At 38.6% G+C, this 16,035-nt stretch overlaps 1 protein-coding gene across 5 annotated transcripts in view; it reads left to right on the plus strand.

Moving 5' to 3' along the window:
• The window catches only part of PIK3R1 (phosphoinositide-3-kinase regulatory subunit 1), an 86,543-nt gene extending 73,575 nt beyond the window's left edge, over positions 1 to 12,968 (plus strand). For 4 of the 5 annotated variants that reach the window (XM_019746039.3, XM_019746040.3, XM_019746042.3 and 1 more), the window contains 9 exons: positions 3,607 to 3,709; positions 4,468 to 4,566; positions 4,669 to 4,849; positions 5,107 to 5,232; positions 5,987 to 6,129; positions 6,344 to 6,520; positions 6,619 to 6,687; positions 7,380 to 7,550; positions 8,698 to 12,968. In XM_019746039.3, the coding sequence (XP_019601598.2) occupies positions 3,607 to 3,709; positions 4,468 to 4,566; positions 4,669 to 4,849; positions 5,107 to 5,232; positions 5,987 to 6,129; positions 6,344 to 6,520; positions 6,619 to 6,687; positions 7,380 to 7,550; positions 8,698 to 8,887 (1,259 nt within the window). In that variant the 3' untranslated portion in view covers positions 8,888 to 12,968. Of the gene's footprint in view, positions 1 to 1,958; positions 2,135 to 3,606; positions 3,710 to 4,467; positions 4,567 to 4,668; positions 4,850 to 5,106; positions 5,233 to 5,986; positions 6,130 to 6,343; positions 6,521 to 6,618; positions 6,688 to 7,379; positions 7,551 to 8,697 lie in introns of those variants that run through there. The other variant, XM_019746043.3, reaches the window with a different exon arrangement.
• Positions 12,969 to 16,035: the final 3,067 nt, after the last annotated feature.

The raw sequence follows: 16,035 nt of genomic DNA on the forward strand, positions 1-16,035 counted from the left end.
GGTGCAGTGTGTGTGTGTGTGTGTGTGTGTGTGTGTGTGTGTGTGTGTGTGTGTGAAAGATATTAAGCACTCCCTGGGGAGGGCAGATGGGAGATTAGGGGAGACACTCCCCTATTTCCTCAAGGGGCACAATGTGAGGGAAAGATGGGGTTTAGGTTGGAAATGGGGAAGGAGGTGATTACAAAGTGCTTGGCTGGAAGTTGGTGTCTGGCCAGGCCTGGGAGAGACGTGGAAAATCACCTGTCTCCGTGCCCTCCTCCGTGGATCGCTTTGCCACATGGGTTCCAGCAGCAGGAATGGTTTGCACCAAGTGCTCCCAAAGACTTGGGGTGGCACAGTGCGCTGTCTGTTAGAAGCACAGCAGCTGCCGGGAGGACACTTTCCTTTTGGGGGACCATCACCGTTTTTATTAAACTGAGAGAATTTTTTTCTGAATCATATCTGAGAACATACTCTCCCACCACCACCACCACTTTTACCATTTTTATTTGAATTTGAGTTTAGGTTTACTTAAACCCTTAAGCAAATAAAAGTGAGTGGGAGAGGGTGGGAGGGAAGAGGCTGAGCCTGCCTTCCTGGTTAATGGGAAAATGAATTAAACTAGAGAGGGGTACAAGTGAGCAGTGCGCAGAGAATGTACTGCCTTTGCTCTTTTATATATTCTATGATTACAAATTTGATAGAAAGTCAAAGAATAATTTTCAAGGGCTTCTGCATGCTTTAAATTGACACACAAATATGTGACATACATATGTATGCAGATCACAAAGCCCACTGTAGTTTTTTAAATCAGCCACATTTACATGGGAGGGGGGAGCTTCCCCCCCTTTCCTCCCCTCTCATCATATTATCATAAAAGTAAAGGTAAAGAGACTGGTTCCCAAGGGGAATGTACATTAAGCTCCAGAAAGAGTGACAGGATTGTATGCAGAATGGCTTTAAAGAACTAAAATTAATAATTACATTAATAAGGGAATTGATTTTTTTTTTACATTAAATACTAAGAAGGAATAGTAATAATTGTCCCCAGAGTGAGGCATTTGAGATAGAGGGGATAAAAGCCCCCCAAAAGTGATTACATCACTCTGTCCCTCAAGCAGTATTAGCACAGTAAATCTGAAGATGGGTTCATCAGTGAGAAATACTTGCCAAGATAACTCTACCCCTACTCTCATATGTGGCCTCTTTCTTTTTGGAAGACACAGCTTACCTTGACCATTCTTGTTAGACAGTAACATTAAAATTCTCATTAATAATGTTGACAATTATGTTGATTATTTCTGCTAATAGACATCTTCATTAGCAGAAATGAATTTTCATTGTTATTCTGTAAAGTCTAGTTTTAACTTTGCAATATTCGGTAGAGGAAATTTTAAAGCCTTTACATTCTTTCAGTTGTGCTTTCTAATGTGGTACATTTGTGACAGTGTTTAAGTTCTGAGTTTTCAGTTAGACTGAAATTAAATATCCAGTGTTCTTGATCCTTTTTGCATTTAGTCTTTATGGGAGGTATTTAAGGACTCTAAAATACATCTTAAATATATATCGTTTTGATGCATTTATAAGATTTTTAAAGCAAGGGATGACTGGGCTATCTAAAAACCCAGATGCACTAGGGAAAAAAAAAAAAAAAGCTACGTGCTGCAGCATATCAGCTTTTGTCAACCTGCCAACAGTGGAGCGTACCATGCTGCAAGGAGTAATAAAAAAGGAATTAGAAAACTCACTGCTGGAGGAGAACAGTCAAATTAAACACCTTTTTAAAACGATGAGCATGTATATACATTGCCGTTCTATTAAATGTAGGTCCTTAGTGAGGTTGGGATTGTGCTAAGGCTGGTATAGAGGAGAAATGATGAAGCAGGAGTGGTCTGGTGACATTTTTCTGACTTGATTGGCTGGGGTGTGTGATGTAATAGGTTACAGTGCAGCCCCTTATAGGTTTTAAAATGAATTCCAAGACACCATTACAAAGAAAGCCGGACTCTTTTCTTATTACTGAGCTCAGCCAAGGAAACTCTCGCACAAATGTACAACACTGTTTGGAATATGGAAGACCTGGATTTAGAATATGCTAAGACAGATATAAATTGTGGCACAGACTTGATGTTTTATATAGAAATGGATCCACCAGGTAATACTGCAGTATTCTTGTAGAAAGCTAGTTAATTCTGTGGCATTTTATTTCATTTTTATTTTTTTTGACAACTACTGTAACAAAGCCTCTTTACGTCTCTATTTTTGTTAATTTGTTCTAATTTAATAATTAGTTTGGTCGTAGCTTGAAAATTAAACAAATTGACTGCCTGTGGAAGCAAGCAGATCAGGCTGTGTGTGGTAAATGCTTATTCTTACTTGAATGGATATGAATGGAATTCCAGTTTTTCACTGGTGTCTTTTGTTAATCAAGGTCTTTCGCCGTCGGGGTTATATTGTTGTATATTGTTCCTTTAGTTAAAATGATGCCTCCTTTGTGCTGCCTTTCTCTGTTGACAGTGGATGAGAACAGTGTGGTACTTTGCAGTGATAACACTCGATACTTTAGAAAGCATGCAAAATGTAGCAGTGATTGCAACTCAGTTCTCAGTTCTTGGGGACCTGAAACTATTGTAAAGCAAATGTTGAGACTTTGCCTGGTCTCTCCTATATTAAGATACTATAATGAGAAAAGAGGTTGGCTGTCCCTTATTTAGTCCTAGTCTGCATATTCCTGATAGAAGCCTGAAATAATTTTTACATAAATTAAAATAGTAACAGCGCTTTAAAACTTACGACTTAGAATTTAGCTGAAAATCCTCGACTTATTTTGCTTTCTAAATTAATTTTTGTTCATTAACGTTAGCCCTCCCTCCCAATTAAGAAATTTCAGAAACACTGCAGTCTCTCATTTGTCACCAGCTGGTATATGAATACCGATTTGACATTGAGGAAAAGGAATGTGGTTTTTAATCGGTCTTGGCATATTGAGCACAATTTCTCCAATAGAATATGAACATGGACACTAAAGAGATTTAGGTCACAGATGAGTTTCTTAAAGTGGCTTATTGGCAGAACAGTGCCTGAAATACTAAGGTTAGAGAAGCCTAATTCCTCCTCTTAAACATATTGCTATAGATGAGCTTTTTTTGTTTGTTTGTTTTTTACCACAACAGCATTTGTGGAGAACAGAAACCAAATTTGTCTCTTATAATTAAATAAGATGATGAAATTAAAGCTAGTCCACGTGATTCCTCCTGTTCATATGTTCATAGTTTCTTAGTTTCTTACTTGAGGTGCATTTGACCAAGCATGAAACTTTAATATAACTAGAACCTAGAAGTAGAAAATGCTGTGCCTGAAATTCGTTCAAGTGGCCAGCCCAATTTATTTGCTAGTCTCTAAGCTGTTCTCTTTTTCGGTTTCTTTTCTCTGAGCCACACTCTGAAAGATTTCTGATTTTTCTTTTTTCTTTTTAAACTGTCTTCCATGTTTCATGGAATGGTGAATTAGTGCTACATTCCACAGTTATTCTTTTTTCTACATAGAAATGTTATTTAAAGATTAAATTAAAAATGTTCAATTGTAGTTGGGGTTGCAAACAACTTTTTCTTTCTTCTTAATCTCCAGCACTGCCTCCTAAACCACCAAAACCCACTACTGTAGCCAACAACGGTATGAATAACAATATGTCCTTACAAGATGCTGAATGGTACTGGGGAGATATCTCGAGGTAAGGCTACAGCAACACTTAGTTTTCACTAGAGATAGAGAGTTTTAGATTAAGAGAAAGAAAAGCACCAGCTTGCTAAGTTCCATTTTTAGGATATCATCCAACATAAACATGAAGCATAGTTGGTTCTCTTCCAAAGACGACCAGAGAAGTCACTGAGCCGCTGGAGAACTGTGGGTGCTGGATGCCACAGGAAATTAAATACCCGAGAAGTTTCATTATTGACAGAGATGGCTGGGAAGCACCAGGATGAAGTGACACTGCCTAAAGGCAGCATGTAAAGTCACTCTAGTAGACAAAACTCTTACTATTAAGAATTAATAGCATCTTCCACATAAAATAAAATGGCATTTTTATTGTTTGCTTTTTTAAAGGGGAGTGAGGAGTTGGGAGGAAACCTTGGGATCACTTGCTTTGCTGATTTGTCAGAGTGATTAGAGTGTTTGGTTAAAAAATAAAACTTTGTACCACATTTATACCAATAGTGAAAGTAGGTTGTTGTTGTTTTTAACTCCCGTGCACCTGTTTGTAATGAGAAAGTTTATAACATTTTTATATAAAAAATAAATTAGTAAGCTCTAAAAACGTGATTAATAAATATAAATCTATAGGGGCAGGCTGTATACAAGCTCTGTACTTTCTGCTCAATTCTGCTGTGAACTTAAAAGTGCTGTAAAAATTAAGTCTGTGAAACAAAACTACACCTAGAATCACTAAGTCCTCAAGGTGAGTTCTCTCTTGTGTTCTTTTCACTTCAGGGAAGAAGTGAATGAAAAACTTCGAGATACAGCTGATGGAACTTTTTTGGTACGAGACGCATCTACTAAAATGCATGGTGATTATACTCTTACACTAAGGTGAGTCAAAGAATATAGGTAACATTGGGGTGGTTCAAGTTGACATTACAACATTTCCTTAAAGAAAATTGTAATGCTATTATATTTATATTGTACTTACAGGAAAGGAGGAAATAACAAATTAATCAAAATATTTCACCGAGATGGGAAATATGGCTTCTCTGACCCATTAACCTTCAACTCTGTGGTTGAATTAATAAACCACTACCGGAATGAGTCTCTAGCGCAGTACAATCCCAAGCTGGATGTGAAATTACTTTATCCAGTATCCAAATACCAACAGGTAATCAAATACTCATGTTATTATATTATTAAAATAAGATACTTGCTATGCTTAGAAAACATTTTGAAGTGGATGAATTACATGTCATAAAATTTGAAAAGCTTTGCACTTGTGATTACAAAATTACAATTTAAGAGAGAAGCTAAATAAAATACTTTATCTGACATGCAAAAGTCCTTATTTTGTTAAACAATCTTTAGTTGACTTAATACCTTATCAACTGACTTTCTTTTTCTCCTGGTCTCTAATCCTTCTAGGATCAAGTTGTCAAAGAAGATAATATTGAAGCTGTAGGGAAAAAATTACATGAATATAACACTCAGTTTCAAGAAAAAAGTCGAGAATATGATAGATTATATGAGGATTATACTCGTACTTCCCAGGTGAGTTTTCTGTGAGAATCCGATTAAAATTTTAGAAATCTTAGTTATTAAAACCTAACATATATTAAAGTCAGCTAAAAAAAAAAGTAAAAAAGGTTGAGTTTTTGCAAATAAAGTGGGGAAAAGAGCATTTATGAATCATTGATTATGCTAATAATTTATTCGTTGTCTCTCTAAATCTTTCGAATGAAGCCTATAAGTATCAGAATAATAAATTAAGTTCACAAGATAAATGAAGAGGTTGCTGTGAGTTTTAAGTTGATTTGATGTCATTCCTGATTGAAGAATTCTTGTTAGATTGGAAACTAGTAATAACGGGAAGTTCCACAGACTTGTCTAATCTTAGAAATGGAGAGTTAACCATTAGACCCCTGCCATGAGAAACAGAGGCCACACTATTGTAATGTTATCCTGAAGACTTAATCTTCTCTAGGCCATCTTGTATCTGGGCCCCTCCAGAGGGAGTAGAAGGCAACAGGGGTGTCCTAACTGCTGATAAAGTGGAATGGCTTCAACAAAGATGAAACTGTAGGAAATTGTCAAGTAGTTGTCGTCCATAGATTGGGAAAATTCCCAAAGGAAATGGGTAGTTTCGTGATAGTATTATTGGGTTTTATGAATTAGAGTCCCACCTTGCTGAGAGTACTTGGGTGTTAGATAGTGAGACAGATCAGGTGTCCTGGTCATGCCTTACAATAAGAAATTGCCTGTTCTACAAAAGGTGTGACATTGTCTTATTAAAATTGTGTTACAGGAAATTCAAATGAAAAGAACAGCTATTGAAGCATTTAATGAAACCATAAAAATATTTGAAGAACAGTGCCAAACCCAGGAGCGGTACAGCAAAGAATACATAGAAAAGTTTAAACGTGAAGGCAATGAGAAAGAAATACAAAGGTTGGTGAACCATGAGTACTTCCTTTGTCCTTGTGCTAGAGATAACCAGAGTCTTCTAAAACTGCTTACAGATGATCTTGCTTTCCGTGCTTTGCATAATTAAAAAACAACAGCAGTCTTTACCTGAGGAGTCTAGAGGGAATCTTTTCATAAACTTGGGGAAACCTTCATGAATGAACTCAGGCAATGACAGACGCATTTCTCTTACCTGTAGGATTATGCATAATTATGAAAAGTTAAAGTCTCGCATCAGTGAAATTGTTGACAGTAGAAGAAGGCTGGAGGAAGATTTAAAGAAGCAGGCAGCTGAGTATCGGGAGATTGACAAACGCATGAACAGCATTAAACCAGACCTCATTCAGCTGAGAAAGACAAGAGACCAGTACTTGATGTAAGGATTGAAAATGGAACCCTGTGAGTGAAGATTGGTAATGGCTAAAATTAAGGATAAGTTACAAATAACGTTTTCTTTGTAAAACTCTTTTTCAGGTGGTTGACTCAGAAAGGTGTTCGGCAAAAGAAGTTGAACGAGTGGCTGGGCAATGAAAACACTGAAGAGTAAGTAGTTCCTCCAGATGGCAGGATTTTTTTCATTTTAGGAAAGCTCGTGACTTGCTTTAGAGGAAAAGTGAAGACTTTTACTGAGTTTGGAACATCTTGTGGGAGAGAGTGTAGCAACTCAGTCTGATTATCCAGAATTTTTTAAAGGGATAGTTTAGAAGGGAAGATACAGAATTATTTTGTCCCTTAACGCTATAGAGTGACACTGTCCATAATGATGTCCCTGAATATCTGAAAATCCCAACATATGTTTAAAACAATCAGATTTTTAAAAAGACTCAATTAGGCCTAGTATATTTTTGAAGCTTTAAGTATCTGTTTTGTTTGAGTTATTTGAAAACTGGCAATCCTCCTAGTCAATCAATTTCCTGATCTAAACTGGACAAACAGGATTGTTTAATACCTTCCTTTCTGCCGAGTCTGCTGAGCACAGTTGCTGACCTCAAAACAGGAAAACTGTACCTTATTGCTGCTAACTCTCTGTCCAGGGAGGGTCTACTGAGGGCTACACTTGGTGAGAGGAAAACTCAGGCCAGGGAGGCTGGCTGAGTCAGACCAGTGATCACTTATAGGAGGGGTAGAAATGAGGCAGAAGTGCTGAGAGAAAGGGCCCTTCCTACGAGGGAGGGTGGCGCAGGCTCGTGGCTCCCATGCACTTCCTTTAGGAACCTTCTCTCCTGCCTCCTTAGCCAATATTCACTGGTGGAAGACGATGAGGATTTGCCCCACCATGACGAGAAGACGTGGAATGTCGGAAGTAGCAACCGAAACAAAGCTGAAAACCTACTGCGAGGGAAGCGAGATGGCACTTTTCTGGTCCGGGAAAGCAGTAAACAGGGCTGCTACGCCTGCTCCGTAGTGTATGTATCTCCAGCAAACTGTTTTTCTTGTCAAACATCTTTTGAGGAGGTGTTTCAACCAGCCAGGGGGCAAAGCTTTGAAAAAGTTCTAATCTGGAAGAATCTTACAGATTATAATAATGTAGAAGAGGAAATAGAACAGGCAGAAGATTTTAAAGTCTGTTAATAGACTCGAGTAGAAAGAAACCTGCTTTTTAGCTGGAAGATTGGGGGTTGGGTCCCAATTCAGCAACTACTTTGTTTTTTGGGGGGTGTTTTCTTTTTCTTTTTTATCTTTAAAGTGGAAATAGCAGTGCTTGTTTTTTTTGCCTCCCAAGGCTGATAGAATTAGACTCAGAGGTAATGGAGAATACCACCCACAGGTAAAAGTCTCCATCAGGGAACAGATCAAAACACAAAGAAAAAAGACTCTGGTCACTGTCCTTGAGATAATTACACCCAAGAGAGGACATTTTTGTCATATGGCATATTTTGTTTATTAGTAGTCTGGGGAGTACTTTGAATGAAAAGGGAGTTTTGGATCACTCAGCATTTCAGAGCAGTGAGTGTCCTCCAGGAGAGAGGTTCTGAACGTACGTTATACTCCGTGAGCTACCTCCGTTTAAGCAGAGACATAGCCCTATCGCAGAGGAGGAGTGAGCAGAACTTTGGGTCGAGGAATAGAGAGCCAGGGCCTGGATGGAAAGGCGTGTGGACATTTTAAGGTTAGCCTGAGAGAAGGAAGCCTATTGATAACTGTGGTAATAGTATGACCCTGATCGTTAAGCAGCGCCGAAGGTAACGGTTGGAAGCTACCCCTTGTTGCGTGCTCACTGCATTCCGGGCATTCTGTTAAGTACATCCTCTCATTTCTCAAAGCCACCCTGTTACACACCTTTACACCCTGTTACACACCTGTCACCTTCCTTTTAAGCCATTTTTAAGATGAAAATACAGTGGCTCAGTGAAGCTGGGTTACCGACGCAAGTCACTCAGCCAGTGACAGAGCCAGGAGTCTACAGCTAAGTTAGGGCTCTTCCCTCCATGGAGCCTGGCTGGCATGCAGTGTGCTTTTCAATGGTGATGATTTTGTTAAAAACCCCTTGAGGAGTCATGAATTGTCCTGGACAAGCTCAAAAGGCATGTGCACTCTCTCTCTCTCCTCTAGGGTGGACGGCGAGGTGAAGCATTGTGTCATAAACAAAACGGCCACCGGCTACGGCTTTGCCGAGCCCTATAACTTGTACAGCTCCCTGAAAGAACTGGTGCTACATTACCAACACACCTCCCTTGTACAGCACAACGATTCCCTCAACGTCACACTAGCCTACCCAGTGTATGCACAGCAGCGGCGATGAAGCACGGACCCTCCGATCCTCCTGACGTCCAGCCACCCTAAGGCCTCTGGAAAGCACAGGGCCCCTTCTCCAGCCTGACCTGTGAATTGAGCTGCGGACACCAAGCCGTCTGTCTTCAGATGGGCCTCGCGCTTTCGACAAAAAAAGTAGTACGGGAAGACACGCAGCCTCGCGCTGTGCGATGACCAGACGTTCCTAATCTGGAGTGCTTATCCTTCCTTCCTTCCTTTCCTTTTTTATTTTTTGGGGGATTTAATTTAAAGCCACCACACAACACACAACACAAAGAGAAAAAGAAATGCAAAAATCTCTGCGTGCAGGGACATAGAGGCCTTTACCCATGGTGCTCGTTCACGCTTTCTGAAGCTTTACCAGCTCAAAGTTGGGACCTTGTCGACCAGAGGATGGATGGGCCTGAAGACCCTGGCCTGGGATCGCTCGGTCCAGCCTGGTTGAGCCTGGGTGTTGCTGTGCACGGTGGACCCAGACACTTCGCACTGTGGATTATTTCATTTTCTAACAAATGAACAATATGTAGCAGAAAGGCACTTCCGGCGCACAAGGGACACTTTGGGAGAACGTCAGCTCACGTATGTTCAGAGGAAATTCTGTTGTAGCAAAGTGGCAGAAAGTGTTTTGTTTAAACTTTTCAAAAACAAAACAAAACCCACCAACAGAAAAAAATGGAACTTGGAAAATAGGACCTAAAGTGAAACTCAGTATATAAAATATGTACATAACATTGGATGACTAACTATCAAATAGACGGATTTGTATCAATACCAAATAGCTTCTGTTTTGTTTTGCTGAAGGCTAATTTCACAGTGCTATGCAATTCTTAATTTTCATTGTTATCTCAGTTTTAAATGTACCTTCAGAATAAGCTTCCCTTGCCCCAGTTTTTGTTGCTTGAAAATACTGTTGTCCCTGATTTTTGTGTTAATATTCATTTTGTTATTCTTTTATCTTTTTTTTTTTTTTAAGAAGTAATGTACAGGATGCCAGTTTAAAAAAGGCTTCAGAATTAAAACTATGAAATATTTTACAGTTTTTCTTGTACAGAGTACTTGGCTGTTAGCCCAAGGTTAAAAAGTTCATAACAGATTTTTTTGGACTAAATGTTTTGTTGGGCAGTGCCTGATAAGCTTCAAAGCTGCTTTATTCAATAAAAAAAAAGAGAAAGATATATGACTATGACAAAGTATCGCTGAGTTCAACAATGTTTCAAGACTCTTATACGGTACCTGACAATGTTTGTTTCATAAAGAATTGTGAACTTCTTGGATCTAGGGAGGGGGGATGTAGCAAAGGGATGTACAGGTAGGGTGCAGGGAGGGGTGGCATGCACTTTCTCATGATTACAGAAGAAGGAACTAACTGCAAAGTGAAGTTGCTTATACTTCAGTCTTTTCCCATTTTGATCTGCTAGTTCTCAATTGTGACAATTACAAACCTACTAGGACTCTAACACAGTGCAGCTGGTCAGATATTTCAGTTCTTAGGAAGGAAGTTAAGACTCCAGGAACCGCGTTCCACCTTTGTTTGGAACACTGATTTCAAGGTATAATCGCTACATTTAGAAAAGAGATCACTTTTTAACATTGGACTACCATAACAACCAACTAACATTCATTTTAGAAAAAGCATGATCTGAAAAAAATGTTTTTATCTGGATATTTGTTCTTTTTCCAAGCTTTCCGTTCACTTTAGATCATAAAGCGAATAGGCATGATCGTGAAACTGTTACTGCTCTGGGGCTGTGTGGGGCTCATTCAAGTCATGGCCATTTCAGGAATCATAACAGTCCTTCTCATTCATCCAAATAATTGTATGTGTTATACTCCCACTGTGGGGAAAAGGAAGGGGTTGTTAGTCATCTTTCCAATTTAAGGCAAGCATGAGGGGCCTCTGACTCCCAGATGCAAAAGCCTGTGTTCAGTGGGAATTGTACACGTATTGGGAGGAATAAAGGATGATTCTAATCATGGTCAGTGGCTGGTAGCTTGAAACGAAATCTTACAGTTTCAGTTTTCCTTTCTCAGCATCAGATTCATCCACAGCTTTATTTCTCTTCCCTCAAATACTGGGGTGGGGGGATTTTGTTTTGCTAGTGTTGTTCCTTTTGAAATTCTTTGGAAAGACTCCTTCTAGCAGCTGAGTTAATCAACTGTAGAATGTATTTTTTTTTTCCCCTCTGTACATGAAGCTATTCATATCAAGAGCAATAGTCAGTCTTGCAGCCAGACTGACAGCCCTTAAACTTGACTATACTGATCTGACCATCTCCCTCTCATCTCCGGACAATTGATGATTTCCCTGGTTTGCGTCTGTGTCTGGTTTAAATCTCTCCTTCCATGTCACATAGAAGTCTAACAGTTAATAGTAGTTTATAAACTAGGGTTTTTTGTTGTTTTGTTTTTTGGTAGCACATCCATGTATGCTATTAAGTATAAATTTTCATTTAATTTCTAAACTATAAGATCTGAGATGGAATGTTTCATTAACAGCTACATCTTATCAACAGTTTTGTTAGTGTTTTTGCTTCAACACTTCGCAAGATGACATGGTGTTAGGCACCTGCCTTATTTTTGCGTTGCACAAGCGTACACAATAGATTTCCTTTGATCTGCAAGGGCAGGATGCCTCGTTCCATACCACAGTGAGTTACACCATACCTATGACGTTACACCTCTGCCAAATGCCTGCTTGTGTGTAGCATGCCCGCCACATATGTCATTCTAGATGTTTGACCCACAGGGCTCTATGGGTTCATTTAGACACTCATCTCCTAACAACATTGTCTCAGTGGCTCAAGAGTATGAATGGATACAGCAGAGGCACTGTGACACATCCTCTTATCCATGCATTGATTTTCCCCACCCAGTATGCCATCCTAAAAATAAAAGCCAGAAGCTAAGCTGCAAAGAGGCTGTGACAGGGCTACAGAAGTGGAAGCACTGGGACCTGATATTAGGAGAGAAAAATTATAACCACGTGCAAAGGCAAAAAGCAAGTGTTTGCAACATCTGACAACTTCTCGGCCCTTGATATATGTATATATGTATATGTGCATGGATTGTGTTTCCAGTACACCTTTCAACCAAAAGAGATCCACAGTCGTTGAGTTCAAGTACATAACAAGCAAATGTCTAGTACAGTTCTTGTGTATGTGTATGGGTTGTTTTTATCCTCTGAAGTTGCTTTGTTTTGTCTTATAAAGGTGAAAATTGTTTGCAAGTGAAGTGAGAAGTTCATAATTCTTTGGTTTTCTTCCTGTTTTTAAAAGTTACTCCTTTTGGGAAGCTGGTCTGGATGACCCGCTTAACTTGGAAATCTTCGTTTTCAATGTGTCAAGTCAAAATGTGTTTATGTGAGCTGTCACTGTAGGGAACCAAGTGCTTTGTCATATAGCTGGTTATGAACTAGTAATGTGTTTGGGAAGTCCTACTGATGTTCCTTATTGGGAGAAAAATTCTGCTGGTTTTTAACAACTGTGCTTTTGCTATGCATGGTATCCAAGTCAGTTGGAAAGCAGATCCTGAAATTTGAGTTCAGGGTCATTTAAGAAAGGGGCAGTTTAAAGCACAATGCCTCACATGGGACAAAGTTCCAAAATACTAAATTCTTATTTTTAAAAAATCTAGTTGTATAAAATACTAGTATTATGAGTGAAGGGAACAGAATTGGGTTCATTGGAAACACTATCCAACTTAACATTAAACTTGTCACCATGAGATAGCATTAGCTGCCCAGGATGCTGCTATTAAAAAAACAAAAACAAAAACAAAAATATTCATTTATATCTGTGTATTTTTTAAAGCTACAATCTGTTCAATGTTTTTACAAATCTGTTTATATGACATTGTTAAAATAAAGTTGGTCTTTTGACGAGAGGAAGGATGTCATGGTCAGTTGTAATTTTGCCTTTACAAGGCAACTTGGGTGGGGGGGGCGGGGGAGTGTGCCTCCTTGACATTTGGTTGAAGCTATAGATTTAATGGAGCTATGTCTTGTTGTTTTAAGTTGCTTTAATGCATTGTATTAGGTCTTCAAACAGAATAAAGGTTGTTTTGAAACTTAATGGTTTGAAATTTCAGTTATCACCTAAGAAATATTTCTAAAACCACTCTCTTGCTCTTTTAGTTAATAAAAGTTGCTGTTTATAGTCTCTCACCGACCTTTCACTCATTTTCCAAAGTGAGAAGGACATTAAAAGTGGTCACATGAATGATAGCTCAGTGTTGTTTACCTAACTACACTATATCCTTAATGATGAGAAGAAGTAGCTCTAGGGTGGCTGGCTGGCTCCGTTGCTTAGAGTGCGGTGCTCTAAACAGCAGGGCTGCCGGTTCAATCCCCACATGGGCCACTGTGAGCTGCGCCCTCCACAACTAGATTGAAACAATGACTTGACTTGGAACTGATAGGTCCTGGAAAAACACACTTAAATAAATAAAAGTTAAAAAAAAAAAAAAAAGAAAGCTCTAGGTGATGTCATTTCAAGGCATGTTCTTGCTATAAGAAAACAACGCCCACTGTCCTTCAATCGCTCTCCTCCACCATCTCCAAACCTTCAGAATTGTTCTCTACACACTATGGTTTGTGAAGGAATTGATTTTGTCTGCATATTTTGAACACTCACAGTGCAGGGACGGTGCTGTTTTGTAGCGGGAACTAACTAAGCACACTCCAGATTCAGGTTTCACATTGTAGCATCTAGTCAATGTATACAAACTTACTTTAGTTTGTTTCTAATGTTTTTTTCTATTAGTTTCAGGCATACAGAACAACGTAGTGATCAGACATTTACACCACTCACAAAGTGATAACCCCAACAAGTCTACCCACCCAACTGTACACAGTTATTAGAACATTAGTGACTATATTCCCCATGCCGCATTACACACCCCTGTGACTATTTTTTTTAAGTTATAGTTGACATTCAATAATATTTTATATTAGTTTCAGGTGTACAGTGTAGTGGTTAGACATTTATATCATTTATGAAGTGATCCCCCAATAAGTCTACCCAGCCGGCACTATAGTTTTTACAAGACTGTTGACTATATTCCCATACTGTAATTTACATCCTGTGACTCTCCTGTAACTATCAATTTATATTTCTTAATCCCTTCATCTTTCTCACCCAGCCCCCCCCAACCCCCTCCCATCTAGTAACCGTCAGTTGGTTCTCTGTATCTACGGGTCTGTTTATTTTGCTTGCTTGTTTATTTTGTTATTTAGATTCCACATGTAAGTGATGTCATGTGGTATTTGTCTTTCTCAGTCTGACTTATTTCACTTAGCATAATACCCTCTAGGTCCATCCATGTTGTTGCAAATGGTAAGATTTCATTCTTTATAGCAGACTAATACTCCACTATATGTAGATCACATCTTCTTTTTTTTTTTTTTTTTTTTTTTTAATTAAATTTATTGGGGTGACAATTGTTAGTAAAATTACATAGATTTCAGGTGTACAATTCTGTATTACATCATCTATAAATCCCATTGTGTGTTCATCACCCAGAGTCAGTTCTCCTTCCATCACCATATATTCGATCCCCCTTACTCTCATCTCCCACCCCCCACCCCCCGCCCCCCTTACCCTCTGGCAACCACTAAACTATTGTCTGTGTCTATGAGTTTCTGTTTCTCATTTGTTTGTCTTGTTCTTTTGTTGTTTTTGGTTTATATACCACATATCAGTGAAATCACATGGTTCTCTGCTTTTTCTGTCTGACTTGTTTCGCTCAGCATTACTCTCTCAAGATCCATCCATGTTGTCACAAATGGTACTATATCATCTTTTCTTACTGCCGAATAGTATTCCATTGTGTATATATACCACAACTTCTTTATCCATTCATCTATTGAAGGACATTTTGGTTGTTTCCATGTCTTGGCCACCGTAAACAAAGCTGCAATGAACATTGGAGCACACGAGATCACATCTTCTTTATCTAGTCCTCTATTGACAGGCATTTCAGTTTCCATATCTTGGCTATTATAAATAACGCTGCAGTGAACATAGGGGTGCATATATCTTTTCAAATTAGTATTTTGGATTTCTTCAGATAAATGCCCAGAAGTGGAATTACTGGGTTATAAGGTAGTTCTAGCTTTAATTTTGTTGAGGACCCTCCATACTGTTTTCCATAGTGGCAGCACGAATTTACAATCCCACCAACAGTGCACAAGAGTTCCCTTTTCCCACATCCTCAGGAATGCTTTTTTGTTTACTTATTGATGATAGCCATTCTGACAGATGTGAGGTGATATTGTGATTTACATGCATTTCCCTGATGATTAGTGACTTGGAGCATCTTTTCATATGTCTTGGCTATCTGATGTCCTCTTTGGAGAAATGTCTATTCAGTTCCTCTGACCATTTGTTAATTGCATTGTGTGTGTGTGTGTGTGTGTGTGTGTGTGTGTGTGTGTGTGTGTGTGTGTGAAGATGTATAAATTTTTTTAAATAGTTTTGGATATTTATCCCGTATCAAATGTATCATTGGTGAATATCTTCTCCCATTCAGTAGGAAATATTTTTGTTTTGTCGATGGTTTCCTTTGCTATGCAAAACTTTTTAGTTTCATGTAGTCCCATTTGTTTATTTTTCCTTTTGTTTCCCTTGCCCAAGAAGATATGTTAAAATTTCAGTAAAAATATTACTAAGGGTAATCTCAGAGTTTACTGCCGACATTTTCTTCTAGGAGTTTTATGGTTTCGGGTCTTACATTTAAGTCTTTAATGCATTTTGAGTTTATTCTTATATATGGAGTAAGAAGATGGTCCACTTTCATTTTTTGCATATATCCAGTTTTCCCAGCACCGTTTATTGAATAGAATGTCTTTACTCCAATGTATATTCTTGCTTCTTTTGTCATAGATTAAGTGACCCTAAGGCATGGATTTACTTCTGGGCCCTCTATCCTGTTCCATTGATCTATGGGTCAGTTTTTATGCCAATACCACACTGTTTTGATTACTATGGCTTTGTAGTATAGTTGGATATCAGGTAGCGTGATAACTCCAGCTTTGTTCTTTCTCACATTGCTATGGCTATTTGGGGTCTTTTATGGTTCCATATAAATTTTAGGGTTTTTTTTGTTCTGAAAAATGCCATTGGTATTTTGATAGGGATT

Source organism: Rhinolophus sinicus, chromosome 3, assembly GCF_057876585.1.
Source record: "Rhinolophus sinicus isolate RSI-liver-muscle chromosome 3, RSI-T2T, whole genome shotgun sequence".
Classification (NCBI taxonomy): domain Eukaryota; kingdom Metazoa; phylum Chordata; class Mammalia; order Chiroptera; family Rhinolophidae; genus Rhinolophus; species Rhinolophus sinicus.